The sequence below is a fragment of the Gopherus flavomarginatus genome, chromosome 2, assembly GCF_025201925.1.
Source record: "Gopherus flavomarginatus isolate rGopFla2 chromosome 2, rGopFla2.mat.asm, whole genome shotgun sequence".
Taxonomy (NCBI): Eukaryota; Metazoa; Chordata; order Testudines; family Testudinidae; genus Gopherus; species Gopherus flavomarginatus.
Window position 1 is genome coordinate 166855558 of NC_066618.1, and position 14450 is coordinate 166870007.

At 48.7% G+C, this 14450-nt stretch overlaps 1 protein-coding gene across 2 annotated transcripts in view; it reads left to right on the forward strand.

Moving 5' to 3' along the window:
- Nucleotides 1-672: 672 nt before the first annotated feature.
- The window catches only part of ADAM9 (ADAM metallopeptidase domain 9), a 65841-nt gene continuing 52063 nt past the window's right edge, over nucleotides 673-14450 (forward strand). For both annotated transcript variants that reach the window (XM_050939989.1, XM_050939988.1), the window contains exon 1: nucleotides 673-808. In XM_050939989.1, the coding sequence (XP_050795946.1) occupies nucleotides 718-808 (91 nt within the window). In that variant the 5' untranslated portion in view covers nucleotides 673-717. The remainder of the gene's footprint in view (nucleotides 809-14450) is intronic.

The window sequence follows — 14450 nt, forward strand, 5'->3', positions numbered from 1 at the left end:
ATACACAGCTAAATGTGCAAGACTTATTTGTGAATTTGTTTCTGAAATTACCAAGTGTTATCCACCCTGCCCCGAGGATGTACCTTTGCCCAGCTCCTTGTGCCTCCCCCACCCCCGGATTTCTGTCTAGGGCGACCAGATATCCTGATTTTTTATAGGGACAGTCCCAATATTTGGGGCTTTTTCTTATATAGATACCAACAGGACCCCCACCCCTGTCCCGAATTTTCACATTTGCTGTCTGGTCACCCTATTTCTGCCCCTAGGGGTCCCCTGCCCAGCTCCTTGTGCCTCTCCGCGATCCCTGCCCAGGGTGTCCCCCCCCCAGCTCCTTGTGCCTGCCCCCTTCGTGGATCCCTGCCCCTGGGTAAGGGGGCTGAGAACCATTGAACCCAACTGTTAACCCTGTGTGTGATGGAAACCGCTTCCAGCCCCGGGGGCAGCAGCCCCCCCAGTTCTAGCCCATGTGCCTTTGGGGTGTCTCTGCCCCAGGTCCTTGTGCCCCCGCCCCAGAGTGTCCACAGGTCCTTGTGCCAGGCTCCCCGGACCCCTGTCCTGGGGTGCCCCCGCCCCAGCTCCACCCCCGGCCGGCGGGAGGAGGCGGTCCGCGCCAGGGCCGGGGCTGACGCTGGGCTCAGGAGGCCGCGGCGCGCAGGCTCCATAGGACGCCGAGCGGCCGCTGCCCCAGGCCAGCAGTCGCCGAAGCTGGAGCCGGGGATGGGGACGGGGATGGCTTGGGCCCGGGCCGCGGGGAGCGGCCTCTTCCTCCTGCTCCTTGCGGGGCCGGGCCTGCCGGCGGAACGGCCAGGTGAGTGCGGCTCCGGGGGACCTGCGGTGGGGCTGGCAGGGGCCCCTGGAAGCGCCCCCCGGGCTCCCCGCACACAGGAGTCCCGAACCTGGGGGGTCCCAGCCTAGAGTCCCCAGCCCGTGTGAAGGGCAGTGCTGGCGGAGAGCAGCCCCCCATTCCTCAGGGCTCCCACCACAGAGAGGTCCTGAATCCAGAGGGTCCCAGCACAGGGAAGGGCAGTGCTCTGTACAGGACCCCACAGAGCTCATGAGGCTTGTGAGCACGTGGTCCCCAAAACCTTGTGTAAGGGGCAGCGCCCTGTGACAGCCACCTGCCCCTACCTCTTCTTCCCAGGGATTAGAGCACATCATAGAGGTCCTGTATTCAGGGAGTGCCCTGTGGCCTTTGGCATGGGATGCACTCTGGGCAGCAAGGCCCCAAGCCCAGAGAGCTCTTGGAATAAATGTGGGGACCCCAGGAGCTTGGACAGAGAGGAGGCCTTTGAGATGTACCTAACAAAAATATCTAGCTGTGATTCATGATTATACATTTGCGTTTGGTTGTCTGCTTTGAAAATGGCCCTTGTTGTTGAACCGAATTTGAATGAGTTATCAAAATCTCATTTATATAAGGCATGTATTCAGTAAAGTTTTCAAACTAGGGAAACTGGTTTATTTAAAGGCAGATATGGAAAAGATCCTTCACATCTGTTTTTGCCTGTGGAAACCTAAAGTTGGAACATCAGCCTCGGGGTTCTCAAACTTCATTGCACCACGGCCCCCTTCTGACAACCACAATTAGTTTGTGACTGCAGAGGGAAGCTTAAGCCTGCCTGAGTCTTGCTGCCCCGGGCGCAGGGGTCAAAGCCAAAGCTAAAGCTCCACCATCCTGGGTGGGTGAGAATGGAGGGCGAGTGGGGGGAGCCAAAGCCCAAGGGCTTCAGCCCCGGATGGGGGGCTTGCAACCTGAGCCCCATGACCCTTGGGCTTCAGCTTTAACCCCGGGCCCCAGCAAGTCTAATGCCAGCCCTGGCAACCCCATTAAAACAGGGTCGCAACCTACAATTTGAGAACTGTGGATCTACCTCATTATCTTCTGGATTGTAGAGTTTTCTGACTTTTGAGTATGCTGGGTTTTTTACCTCTTCTGTCTGAAAACGAATCTTTATCACCATCTCAAAAGATAATGTTTTTAGCATTTTAATCCCTGTTAGTAATTGAATAGGTGGCAATTTTTTGCCCTTTTAGCATTGTGCTGAAGAAGAGAGTTTTTATTGAGTTCTGATTGATATTTTAGTAGTATGACATGGATGTCACCTTTTTAGTTTGCATTTTTTTTTTGTATTTGCAAAAGACATAATGTCATATGTGATCTAATAAAACTGAACTGAACTGATACAGTCAAACCTCCCACCCGGGAGGTGCTTTCAGCATGCAGACTTCAGGCAAAGGGGAGACCCCAGTGACAGGAGTTCCCCTCTTCAGGGAAACCCTCATATCCAGACCTCTAAATCCTCAGCTAGGAGAGCACTCTTTATCGGAATGCCACAGAAGCACTCCCCTATCTTTGGCTAGGGGAGCATTTTGTAAAGCAAGTCCCTCGCCCCTTCTTGTAGAACTTCATGTAGACACCTAAAACTTTGGTCAAGGGAGAGTTTTCTGTGATAGAAGCACCCTTACCATGGGGACTCCTGGGTAACAGCTACCCAAAAATCCTGGGCAAGGGGGGCACTTTGTACAGGAATGTCCTCCTACCCACTCCCTGCATATACATCCCTGAAAGCCTCTCATAAGGGGATATGCACAATGCAGCAGCCCCCAAATCCAAGAGGCTCCCCACAAAGAGATCCCCAAAACCTGAGGCAAAGGAGAGTGCTCTGAATAGACTCCCTGAAACCATGGGGCGCCCAGACTGCCAATCCCCAAACCCTCTGGGAGGGAGAGTGCCTAACTGGAGATGTCTGTGTAGACTCAGGATGTGTGATGTGAACACCTTGTATTCACTTCTGTCCCTCAGAAACCCCAGTGTGTGGTAAAGAGGATCTTCTGACTCATGAAGGGCATTCTGTATGTAGATCCCCTCACCCTCCAACTAAACATGGGCAGTGCTGTGTGTTTTGTACAGACTTCCATGCAACTGTAGAGGTGAGGGCACCCTGTGTACTCACCCCTGCAACCACCATCACAAACACAGAAGGTGTCATACATACTCTTTACTACAACTGGATTATAGGGCATTCTGTGTATCAACCCGCATCAAAAACTTGGGGGGTGTTGTCTACACAGACCCCCAAGAATGGGATGTGGTGGTAATCTTTATGGACAGCCCCCTATCTCCCGCCAGCTAGGGGACCCAATAGATAGAACCACCTAAAAAAGCACAAAGTGTAACCCTCTCAAACCTAGAAAGGTACCATGTGCATAAATCCCCTTCAAAAATGGGGTGGTTAAGGAGCTATATTATACAGACTGCTAATGCCTCACCCCAAAATATTTGAGGATAGGGAGGGGTTCCCTCGGTGCTTATATCTCAAAAACACAGGAATAGGGGTGGCTATGCAACTTTCTTGTGTGCATCTAAACTCTCCTGTCCCCTGGATAGGGAATTGATCTTCTGTTCTCTGACATTCCTTGTTTAGTGTGCTCCTATAATGCTGATTCTCCTGTTGTGCACATGCTATGGGCTGAAATGTCTGAAGTCTCTCATCTATTGTCTCCCTGTAGTGGAAGGGCATTACCCTGCCCTACCCTTTCTCTTGGATTCCTCTGTTTATTGTAAATGAAGAGCTTCTTATTCTTATCATATTTATTGATTGGTGTTATCTGAAGCTATGACATTGATGCTGTGTGCTGAGAAACCACATTTTAATTAATTATTTACATTACCATAGCGTCTAGGGGCCCTAGTCATGGACTAGGATCTCATTGTGTTAGATCCTGTAGAAACAAGATAAAAAGATGGTCCCTACCCAAGTATAGATCCTTATACAATTTAAGTATAAGACAATAGACAGTAGATGGAAACAGACAGATGGAGAAGTACAGGAAATAGTAAGACAGTATTGAGTGTGGGATAGGCTGTGATCTCAGCACACTGTTAACCTAACTGTTATCAAGTTTTTGTAGGTATCACAGCAAAGGAATTTCCAGGAGGATAATGAGTTAGTTTTGCAGACATTTATGGAGACCTTGTTCAAGCATGAGGCGCAGCATGGAAAAAAGCATACAGGTGATTGTGTGAAAATTTAACAAGTGGGTGATGGAGGCTGGCATTGTGAAACGATAGAAGATGGGAATTGACATCTAGTGATGAATGAGAGATGATAGGTAGGATGTGGTTAGACCACAAAGGGCCTTGAAAGTGAAGACACAAGCTGCTAGTTTTTAATGTGATTGCGGGGGTGAAGCAAGCACTGCAGAGTGATGCAAAAAGAAGGGTGACAGTCAAAGCAATGGGCTAGGAGAATGATTTTTGCAGCAGCTTTCTGAATGGATATGAACGGGGCAAGACTGCATTTGTCAAGGCCAGGGAGAAGGATGTTGCAGTAATCAAGACATGAGCTGATGCGAGTTATATGGGTAGATAAGAAAGGCCATTTCTTAGAGATGTTATGCAGAAAGAACTGGCCCAGGTTCATAACCTGAAGGACCTAGAGAGAAGTCCAAGTCAAAGATGATGCCCAAATGATGGGCCTTAGTGACAGAGTGATGCTGTCCAGTTATCAAGAAAGGAAGTAGTAGGGAGGGCTTGTGGGGAAGATTAGGAGCTCTGTTTTAGCCATATTGAGCTTGAGCTGACAGCTACACAACCATGAGGAGATGTTAAGGAGAGAGGCCAAGATTTTTAGTTTGGGCAGGAAGTAGGTTTGGAGTGTAGCAGTATATCTGTGAGTCACATGATTGTCTTGCTGTTATCTTTCCCCTTCCGTCTCATTCCTCCTGTGTCTGTTTCTTTCACTTGCTATGTCTTCAGTGTAGGCTGTGCGCTGTTTGGGGTAGACTGAATCCTAGTGCAGAAGACTGAGTAAGGGTTGGTTTGGTGTACCCTCAGAATAGCAACAGCATGTCAGAGGTGGGCAGGACCCCCATCTAGGTGAGCGAGATAGAGAGATGGCTTAGCGGCAAAAAGAAGAGACAGTTCACACTTAAAGCCCTAAAAGTGCAGGTGTTCTTTCAGGATACAGCTGGGGGAAGGTCGAGGGGGACAACACTAAAGGATGTAAGGAGGAGAGGGGTTTGGAGGTGTAGACTAAAGTGAAGAGGGAGACTTCAATGATAGAGATCAGGGCTTAAATTTAGCTGGAGCTGTCCAAAGTGGAGCTCCAGTAAATATTTGCAACCCCCCCTGGAATTTTTATAGCATGTTGCAGAGCATGGGGGGCTCCAGGAAATAATCTATAAGAATTTAAAGTCTGGTAGAGGTGCAGAGGTAATGGCTCAGAAGTGGAGAGTTTTGAACAGACTGAGCAGCACCAGTAAAAGAGCAACCAGGAACAGCCTTAAATGATGTGTCTTTTGAATATTTGTTTCTAATGTTAGAATGGTCAGTTCTTCTTGTGAGGGCTAACAACTCAGTTCCTGTCTGCAGTTGTGGAAAATACTGTCCACTACAGAAGTGTTTCTATCAAATGTTGTCTAATTATCTTCTAAGAGTTCAGTTCAACTAGTCATCATCTACGTGTCAACAGAGGAAGATAATAGCTTTCCTGTGGCTCAGACCTCATTATAAATAAGAGGGGAGAAACACTGAAGACTTCAGGGGATATTGAAAGCCAGGAACTACTTATTTATTATGTCAGGTCACCATGAATGGTTTCTTCTACCTATAAAGTGATTATTTCGAACACACCCGAATAAATAGACGGAAGTTGGAGCGTCACCCAGAAACTGATAAGTCACTGAGGAAGCCATTATCACAAAAAGATGTACAATAAATGCCATCAATTATGTATGTTGGGCATTATTTTCCCTACCTGTACCCCTGGAAAGATCAATTAGTCTAATATAGTAGTAAAATGTTCTAACATTGCGTGCGAGAGGAGCTATGCCTTGTGCTTACTAGAGTTTCTGACTTTCAGGGTTTTGTTTTTTCCCTGATATTTAGAGTCTTATACCAATTCTGAGTTTCTAACTACATATTTTATCAATTTAAAAAGTTATTTTCAAAGCACATCTCAACATTTATGCTCTGAATTTTCCTGGCAGTTGCAGTCTTCAGTTATGAGAATTCTCTTGTTTAATACATGGAAATTGCTGAGCTGCCTTAGAGAGCTCCCTCCGTCTCAGCAACACAGATGGGGACAGAACTCAGCAGAAAAGTCAGGGGATAGGAGGTTGTTTCCCCCTGTAATGGAATAAAAGGAGGAAGAATAAACCTAAAAATAGTGGAAATTGGTTCTTTCAGTGCTTATTTTAAAAAAAAAACTTTTGAAAATTTACTTTATGATAGCTTGATACTGGAGAAACATAACTGCTGGCTTTACCTGAGCTTTATGGGACTTTGAGTTATGTGGTTAACATTAAATATCTTGGTGTATATCCTCTCTTGTGGTTCAACTTGTATGAAGTCTAGTTTGTTTCGATAACCAAAAATGGCCACCATACTTAATTTGTTTGAGATACTAGTATGATGGGGTTGGGGTAGAGGAGAGTCTAAGATTAGGGAGCTTGGAGAGTGACTGTCTAAGGTCAGAGGCAGTGGAGCAGGTACTTGTTATGTTATGAAAACCAGGAAGAAAACTTTTAAAAAAAAAAATCTGGATTCAGAGGTGGCTTGGAAGCCAGTGAAGATGGCAAAGAATCACACTTCCTGTACAAGAGAGTAGTCGTCTGGTGCTTTCTGGACATTAGCACAGGAATTAAGAAAGTCCAGAAGCAGGCATGGTAACAGTCTAGACCAGTGTTTCCCAAACTTGGGACGCCGCTTGTGTAGGGAAAGCCCCTGGCAGACCGGGCCGGGCCAGTTTGTTTACCTGCCACTCCCGCAGGTCCGGCTGATCGCGGCTCCTACTGGCTACTGGTTCGCTGCTCCAGGCCAACGGGAGCTGCTGGAAGTGGTGGCCAGTACGTCCCTCAGCCTGCGCCACTTCCAGCAGCTCCCATTGGCCTGGAGCAGCGAACTGCGGCCAGTGGGAGCCGCGATCGGCCGGACCTGCGGACGCGTCCCGGCCCTCCAGGGACTTTCCTTACACAAGCAACGTCCCAAGTTTGGGAAACACTGGTCTAGACTGTTACCAGTTAAGGCATGGATCAGGATTTCAGCAGGAGTGAGGTAAAGATGGACTCTAGCCTTATTGCTGAAGGAGGAAAACATGAGTGGACCAGGGAAAATGCTGCAAGAAATAAGAAAGTTTAGGTCAGAGAAGACTCCCAAGATTTCTGGTCTAGGATAAAAAAATTGAAGTTTGAGGGTAGGGGACAGTGAGGAATCTCTTTCTGGCACAGCGAGAATCTGACTTGTTTCTAAAATGCTTTGAAGATAGAGCAGCATTACGTAAGTGCTAGGCACAGTCTAGCCTATGAAGTGTGAGCTTCAGGGATCAGTATGCCTGCAAGAAGCTGGTGACTTTAAATGAAACGGGCAGATCTTTGGAGGTAAGCTTGTTCCAAACATACCACAGTCCTGCATGCTATATGCATTTCTGTAGCCTGATCGCACATTTGCTGAAGACCAGTAGACACATAGTCTCCTCGACAACCCTGGTTAAACTCTCAGCATTCTGGGTCTGTATCCTAGATTGTGTACAGCTCTCTCACACAGTTTGGCATTTGCATTAAGGAGGATCTGGTTTGTATTAATCTCTAAATAATACATAAAAGTGAGCCCAAGCAGTATTTTCAAAACAAAGCTGAAACATCTTCATTTCCCCAAAGGCGTGAAAGATGAAAACTTGCTTCTGCCGTAAAGTACACTCTTTGTATTCTAATCCCATAGAAGGCCTCAAATGCAGTAAAATTCTAAGGTCTCGCCCCTTCCCGTCCGCTTTAATGTTGTTCATGGAACAACTTTATTGTGCATGAGCATAAAATCAATTTTGCAGTTCACCTTTTCTGTTACTCAGTGTAATTATTTAATTGTATTTCTAAGTACTTAATGCATCCAGATACTACAGTAATAGGTATATTTTTATAAATGTGTTTTAATAATCTTGAGTAGGTTAGAACTCATTATTATTGCTAATTGTGATGTTTTCTGAGTTGCTAGGTTTAACTTATTGTGTATCTGAGTCATTCAAGTTTATGGTAAATGAGCCAATTCCTAGGTTGGCGGTACTCCCACAGCAAGTTCAATGCACATGTGAACAACACTGTTTGTTTTTTACATGTGCTTCCATGTGAAAGTTTTTTCTCCCAGAAGGCTCAGTATTATGAATTGGAAATTCAATAGAATACTTTGAAGTAGGGAAACCCAGTTACTGCAGTATTAGTGGAGGTCTTCTGTGTAGTAAAGTTCATAATAACCATGAGAAGAAGCAAGCAAAATCAGCTGGTGTCAAAGTCTAGTCTCTTCTCTCCCTTTAAGAGGTGGTGACATACACACCCAGAGTAAAATAAATAAATTCACGCAGCAAGAGCCAAAAGATTCCAGGAAAAGGGGAGCCCTGTGCATGAGTCACGCTGTACAGTTACTGCTGGTCCTTCCAGTGGACTACTGGATCCAGGGATGCTGCCAGGAGTAGGGTCTTCTCTCCGTGACAGAATCTCTGCATCCATTGATCTCTTCGTTTAGAGAAGTGGGGCGAGTTTTCTACCTGCTTTTATTGCTCTGACTTGGCTATCAGCAGTCTGAACTAATGCATTGGATCACACAGTCAGTGTAACCTGTGCTAGGAAAACGAGCTGGTATTAACTACTAGTTTGTTACTCACCATAGCAAAGCTTCAGTTGGCTTTTTGTTCACACCAGGGTCTTTAACACCACTTGAAGGGATCTGGGGAGAAGTTGGGAGTCACTGGCAATGTGTCACAGTCAGGGCATATCTCTCTAATGTAGACACAGACTATAAGATGTGGTGGTGTAGTTCTGATTGCAATTAAACCATGGAAAGATCTGTAAATGTGTCCAGGTTGTAAAGGCTGGGGTGGGAGAAGCCATATCATACTAGTTATCATCTACAGATCCTCTTGCATGAGCAGAAAGGGCTCTAACTGCTTAAAATGCTGCCTTAAAACTGTACAGGGCTTATATGATTGTGTGCTGTATTTTAATGGTTCTCAAACTCACGCACACACAGTGGACCACTTGCAAAGTTCCTCTTGTGACTCACCTTCCCCTCCCACTTCCGTTTCCACACCTTCCATTTGGCAATTGGACCCTGGTTAATTGAAAAAGTCATTAGGATAATATTAATGAGACAAAATAGTTGCAATGGGTGCAGCCGCTCTTCTGCTTGGGAATATGGTCACAACTGAAATTACACTTAAGAAAGAATGACCAAAACAGGTGGTTAGGTTTGATGAGGATTGTGGTACAAATGACTAGACCAGGGGTGGGAAAACTTTTTGGCCCGAGGGCCACATCTGGGTGGGGAAATTGTATGCAAGGTCATGAATGTAGGGCTGGGGCAGTGGGTTGGGGTGCAGGAGGGAGTGCAGGGTGTGGGAGGGGGTGTGGTGTGCAGGAAGGAACTCAGGGCAAGGGGTTGGGGTGCAGGAGTGGGTTCAGGGTGGGGTGCAACAGGGAGGTCAGGGCAGGGGGTTGAGAGCTCAGGCTAGGGGGTTGGCATGCAGAAGAGAATGCAGCGTGTGGGAGGGGGCTCAGGGCAGGGGGTTGGAGTGCAGGAAGGGTGCAGCAGTGTAGCCTATAGGACTAACCTTCTTATACACACACGCTTTTCTTATAGTTTAAGTATTTGGTTTATTGTAATAGGTTTATAATTTATATTAAAGTAAGTTTGACTTTAATGCAAGAGACCTACAGGCAATATCCTGTATGTTAAGCTGAGGCAAAGTTAGCACATCTATATTAAGATTTTTACCCAGAAAAGTAAAGTTGACCTATATCTTGTTACCTAAATAGATGAGTACCCACGCCTATGTCTATGTCCTTTTATCTAGACCAATAGACAATTGAGAATGGCATAGGGGGTCTTTCAATGTTGTACCCACAGACTTAACAAGTACACCACAAGAAACTGATGTGCGTACATACCTGTCATCAATACGCACATATATATTAGCCTGTGGGGTAAGTGTACCCTAACATTTCTGTGGGTGAGGAATGAAATTTGGGCATAAGAGGAAGGATTTCCGGCATTTGCCCTATAAAAGAAGTGACCTACCTCAATAGAACTCCATTTCTCACTTGCTTCCTCCACTCTGTTGTGAAATCTGCCGTATTTAGTGGAGTCTTAATGTTTTATCCTGAAGGAGTCCCAAAATGTTCCACAAAGTATATGGGGTTCCCTTCACTCACCACTCAAATGCAGCCACCACTTGGTGTAGGATATGGAAATGGTTTAACAATGGACAGTAATGATATATAGAAATCTGGGACAGGATGTGAAGAAGAATCTTTCTGCAATTGAAAATGGAAGTGCTAGAAGTGGCAAGTGTGGAATCGTCACTTGTGAGAGTGTAGATTGTGGTGGCTTATCCCAGGGAAGGAAGCGGCCCTTCCCTCTGTTATCTTCTGACTGAGGATGTGACTGTCGGATGCTCTGTACCCTCTCTAGACTTTATGAACAAGGGCTATTGTGAGCTGGGGTTATAACCTTCTGGCATATCCTCCAATCAGTAAATCAGAGTAACTAAAGAATGTTTTACTGCCCTACACCTTCCTTTTTTCCAAGAAGTGTTGTAGCTCTGTGAGTGACTACGCTTTGCTAGTGTGACTTGAAACTCTCTGAGTGGATAGCAAAGTGTGGGAGACCAGAATTGAAAATACTCTAATTGCTTTTGCTTCCAGGCTGGGATATTGTTGATGGAAAAGTGCCTGGGGCTCCAATCTTTATTTGTCACTGCAGCAGTGTCAACACAGAACCTGTCTGGTCCTTAAAACTAATTCTGGGCATAAGCCCAGTTGCTGGTAAGGAAAATGATTAGCTTTTCAGGGCTATGAAGAGTCTTCCAGATGCTGTTTGCTACCTAAGATAGGAAAAGTGGGTCTTCTTTTGTGCAGGCTTGTTTTTCAGTACCTTTGTAGATCACTGTTAGTTTTAGTTTTGTAACTGTGCCCAAAGGTGTGTGAGGTGCCTTGCAGAAACAAAAAGAGAGAGCTTAAAGCCAATACATCTAGACATGAGCAAGCATGTAAAAATACGAAAAGAAGAGGGGACGAGGAAGCATCGCAGTATTTCCATAAAGTCTACTGTATTATGATCATGTGGTGGCTCAGTTTAGATGTGTGCAGGTTTGAAGACTTTATAAACTGATAAATATACTGCTGATTTATTGGGTCCCCTCTCGTGAGCATTGGAGAAAAACTGAGTCTTAGGATATGTCTACACTACGGGATTACTCTGAATTTACAGAATTCGATTTTGGGCAACTGATTGTATAAAGTCGAGTGCATGCGGCCACACTAAGCACATTAATTCGGTGGTGTGCGTCCATGTACCAAGGCTAACGTTGACTTCTGGAGCGTTGCACTGTGGGTAGCTATCCCATAGTTCCTGCAGTCTCCCCCGCCCATTGGAATTCTGGGTTGAGATCCCAATGCCTGATAGGGCAAAAAACATTGTCGTTGGTGGTTCTGGGTACAGCCTCATCCCTCCCTCCGTGAAAGCAATCACAGACAACCGTTTCGCACTTTTTTCCCTGGATGAACTGTGCAGATGCCATACCATAGCATGGAGCCTGCTCAGCTCAAGACAGCAGTAATGAACATTGTAAACACCTCACACATTATTGTGCAGTTTATGCTGAACCAGAACCTGGAAAACCAGGCAAGGAGGAGGCTGCAGCTGCAGCGCAGTGACGAGAGTGATGAGGACATGGACATGGACACAGAATTCTCTCAAACGGTGGGCCCTGGCACTTTGGAGATCATGCTGTTAATGGGTCAGGTTCTAGCCGTGGAACGTCAATTTTGGGCCCGGGAAACAAGCACAGATTGGTGGGACCACATAGTGTTGCAGGTCTGGGATGATTCCCAGTGGCTGCGAAACTTTTGCATGCGTAAGGGCACTTTCATGGAACTTTGTGACTTGCTTTCCCCTGCCATGAAGCACCAGAATACCAAGATGAAAGCAGCCCTCACAGTTGAGAAGCGAGTGGTGATACCCCTGTGGAAGCTGGCAACGCCAGACAGCTACCAGTCAGTCGGGAATCAATTTTGGAGTGGGCAAATCTACTGTGGGGGCTGCTGTGATGCAAGTAGCCAAAGCAATCATTAAGCTGCTGCTACGAAAGGTTGTTACTCTGGGAAATGTGCAGGTCATAGTGGATGGTTTTCCTGCAATGGGATTCCCTAACTGTGGTGTGGCGATAGATGGAACCCATATCCCTATCTTGGCACCGGAGCAGCAGAGCAGCCAGTACATAAACCGTAAGGGGTACTTTTCAGTGGTGCTGCAAGCACTGGTGGATCACAAGGGACATTTCACCAGCATCAACATGGGATGGCCGGGAAGGGTTGATGACGCTTGCATCTTCAAGAACACTCCTCTGTTTAAACGGCTGCAGCAAGGAATTTACTTCCTAGACCAGAAAATAACCGTTCTTCTTCGAGTGATTGCTCACATCCATTCCAGTTAGGTGTGCGCGCCGCGTGTGCACGTTCGTCGGAAACTTTTTACCCTAGCAACTCCAGTGGGCCGGCAGGTCGCCCCCTGGAGTGGCGCCGCCATGGCACTCGATATATACCCTTGCCGGCCCACCCGCTCCTCAGTTCCTTCTTACCGCCGTGTCGGTCGTTGGAACTGTGGAGCGCGGCATAGCTGTCCTCCACGTCCCTAGCTCTCCTTGTTAACTATCGTTATTGTTACAGTTGTTAGTTAGATCGTTAAGTGTAGTTAGTTAAGTAATTAGGTGTAAATAGTATTGTAGATAGTTGTTCGCCGGGGGCTGTAGCCCTTCCCGGCACCGGGCTCATGCCTGGTTCGCCGGGCTTTAAGCAGTGTGCGGCCTGTAAGAAGCCTATGCCTACCAGCGACCCCCACGACGCGTGTCTGAAGTGCCTGGGGGAATCGCACAGGTCGGACAAGTGCCGCATCTGCAAGGCTTTTAAGCCCAGGACAAAGAAGGAGAGAGACCAAAGACTCAGGACTCTCCTCATGGAGGCGGCACTTGACCCGGCAGCTTCACAGGCCGTGATCTCGGCGCCGGCACCGGATCGCACCGGCACCGGGAAGACTCCCCGGCACCGACCTTCCCCGGCACCGGGTGCAGAGGCGAGACCGTCAGCGTCTGCTACTCCAGCCAGGCAGACCCGATTGGAGCGCCCGGCATCGACATCGGCCGCGGCACCACCGGCACCGTCGACTCCGGGCCCGATGGGTCCGTCGAGTCCGGTGCCGCCAAGCTCCCCCATAAGATCTGGGGTTGAGCTATTGGTCCCATCCACGCCGGAGACCTTCGCCTCGGCATGGGACCTTATCGCCCTAACTGAGTCTACTCAGCTGCCACCCCCGGTACCTCTGGTGCGGGTCGCATCTAGAGGCAAGCCCATGATGTTGGCACCGTCTCGGGACTCGCGCTCGCGATCCAGGTCCCGACGCCACGGTCGATCAAGATCCCACCGCCGCTCGCAGTCCCGGCACCGCTCCCCTCGGCGGTACCGGTCGCACTCGCGGCACCGATCGACCTCCAGACGGTCGCGGTCTGACTCCAGCCGCCGATACCGGCACCGTGACTCCAGGAGCCAGTCCCGCTGTCACTCACCGCGCCGGTCGACCTCCCGGCACCGAGCTGGTGGCAGGTCCCGGTCCCGGTCGACCTCCCGGCACCGCGTCGGTGGCAGGTCCCGGTCCCGATCCCGGCACCGAAGCAGCGGCCGGTACCGTTCCAGATCCCGGCACCGAGACAGAACCCGGTCCCGATCCCGGCACCGCTATGACTCCCGGTACCGTTCCCCGGCACCGAGAAGATCTTCGGTGCCGACCCGTGCAGACCCTTACCAGCCGGGGTCGGCCCCGCCATGGCCTTCTAGGCAGCCGTCGGTGTCTTCTCAAACAGACAGCGTGTATGCGCTGGGCACCAACAGGCAGGCGGCATTATTTCAAGACCCTCCGCAACAGGACCAAGGTCCGCAGCAGTGGGGGTTTTGGACCCCCTGGGCATACCATCAAGCCCAGGGCCCCCAACAGCTTCCTGCTAGGCCTGCGACGGCGGAGCACAGGGTGCCGGAAGCTTTGTTGTCTCGCCCCCCTCCCTCCCCGGATGGAGCGGAAGGATCCAAGCAGCAAGACTCCGCTCTGGCTCCTGAGACAGAGGCGAGGGCCGAGGGAGACCCCCCACTGGACACTTTCTTGCCAGGGGTCTCCTCATCCTCCTCCCCTGATGAAGCGGTGGCTGACACCTCCTCCAGTAGCCCTCCCCCGCTGGATCTCAGGGCGCACCAAGACCTCCTTAGGCGAGTAGCTCAGAATCTGAGCCTGCAAGCCGAGGAGGACTCTGAGATCGAGGACCCTATCGTCACCATCCTCTCGTCTGATGCTCCCACCAGGGTCGCCCTACCCTTCATTAGGACGATCCAGGCCAACGCCAATACAATCTGGCAGTCAC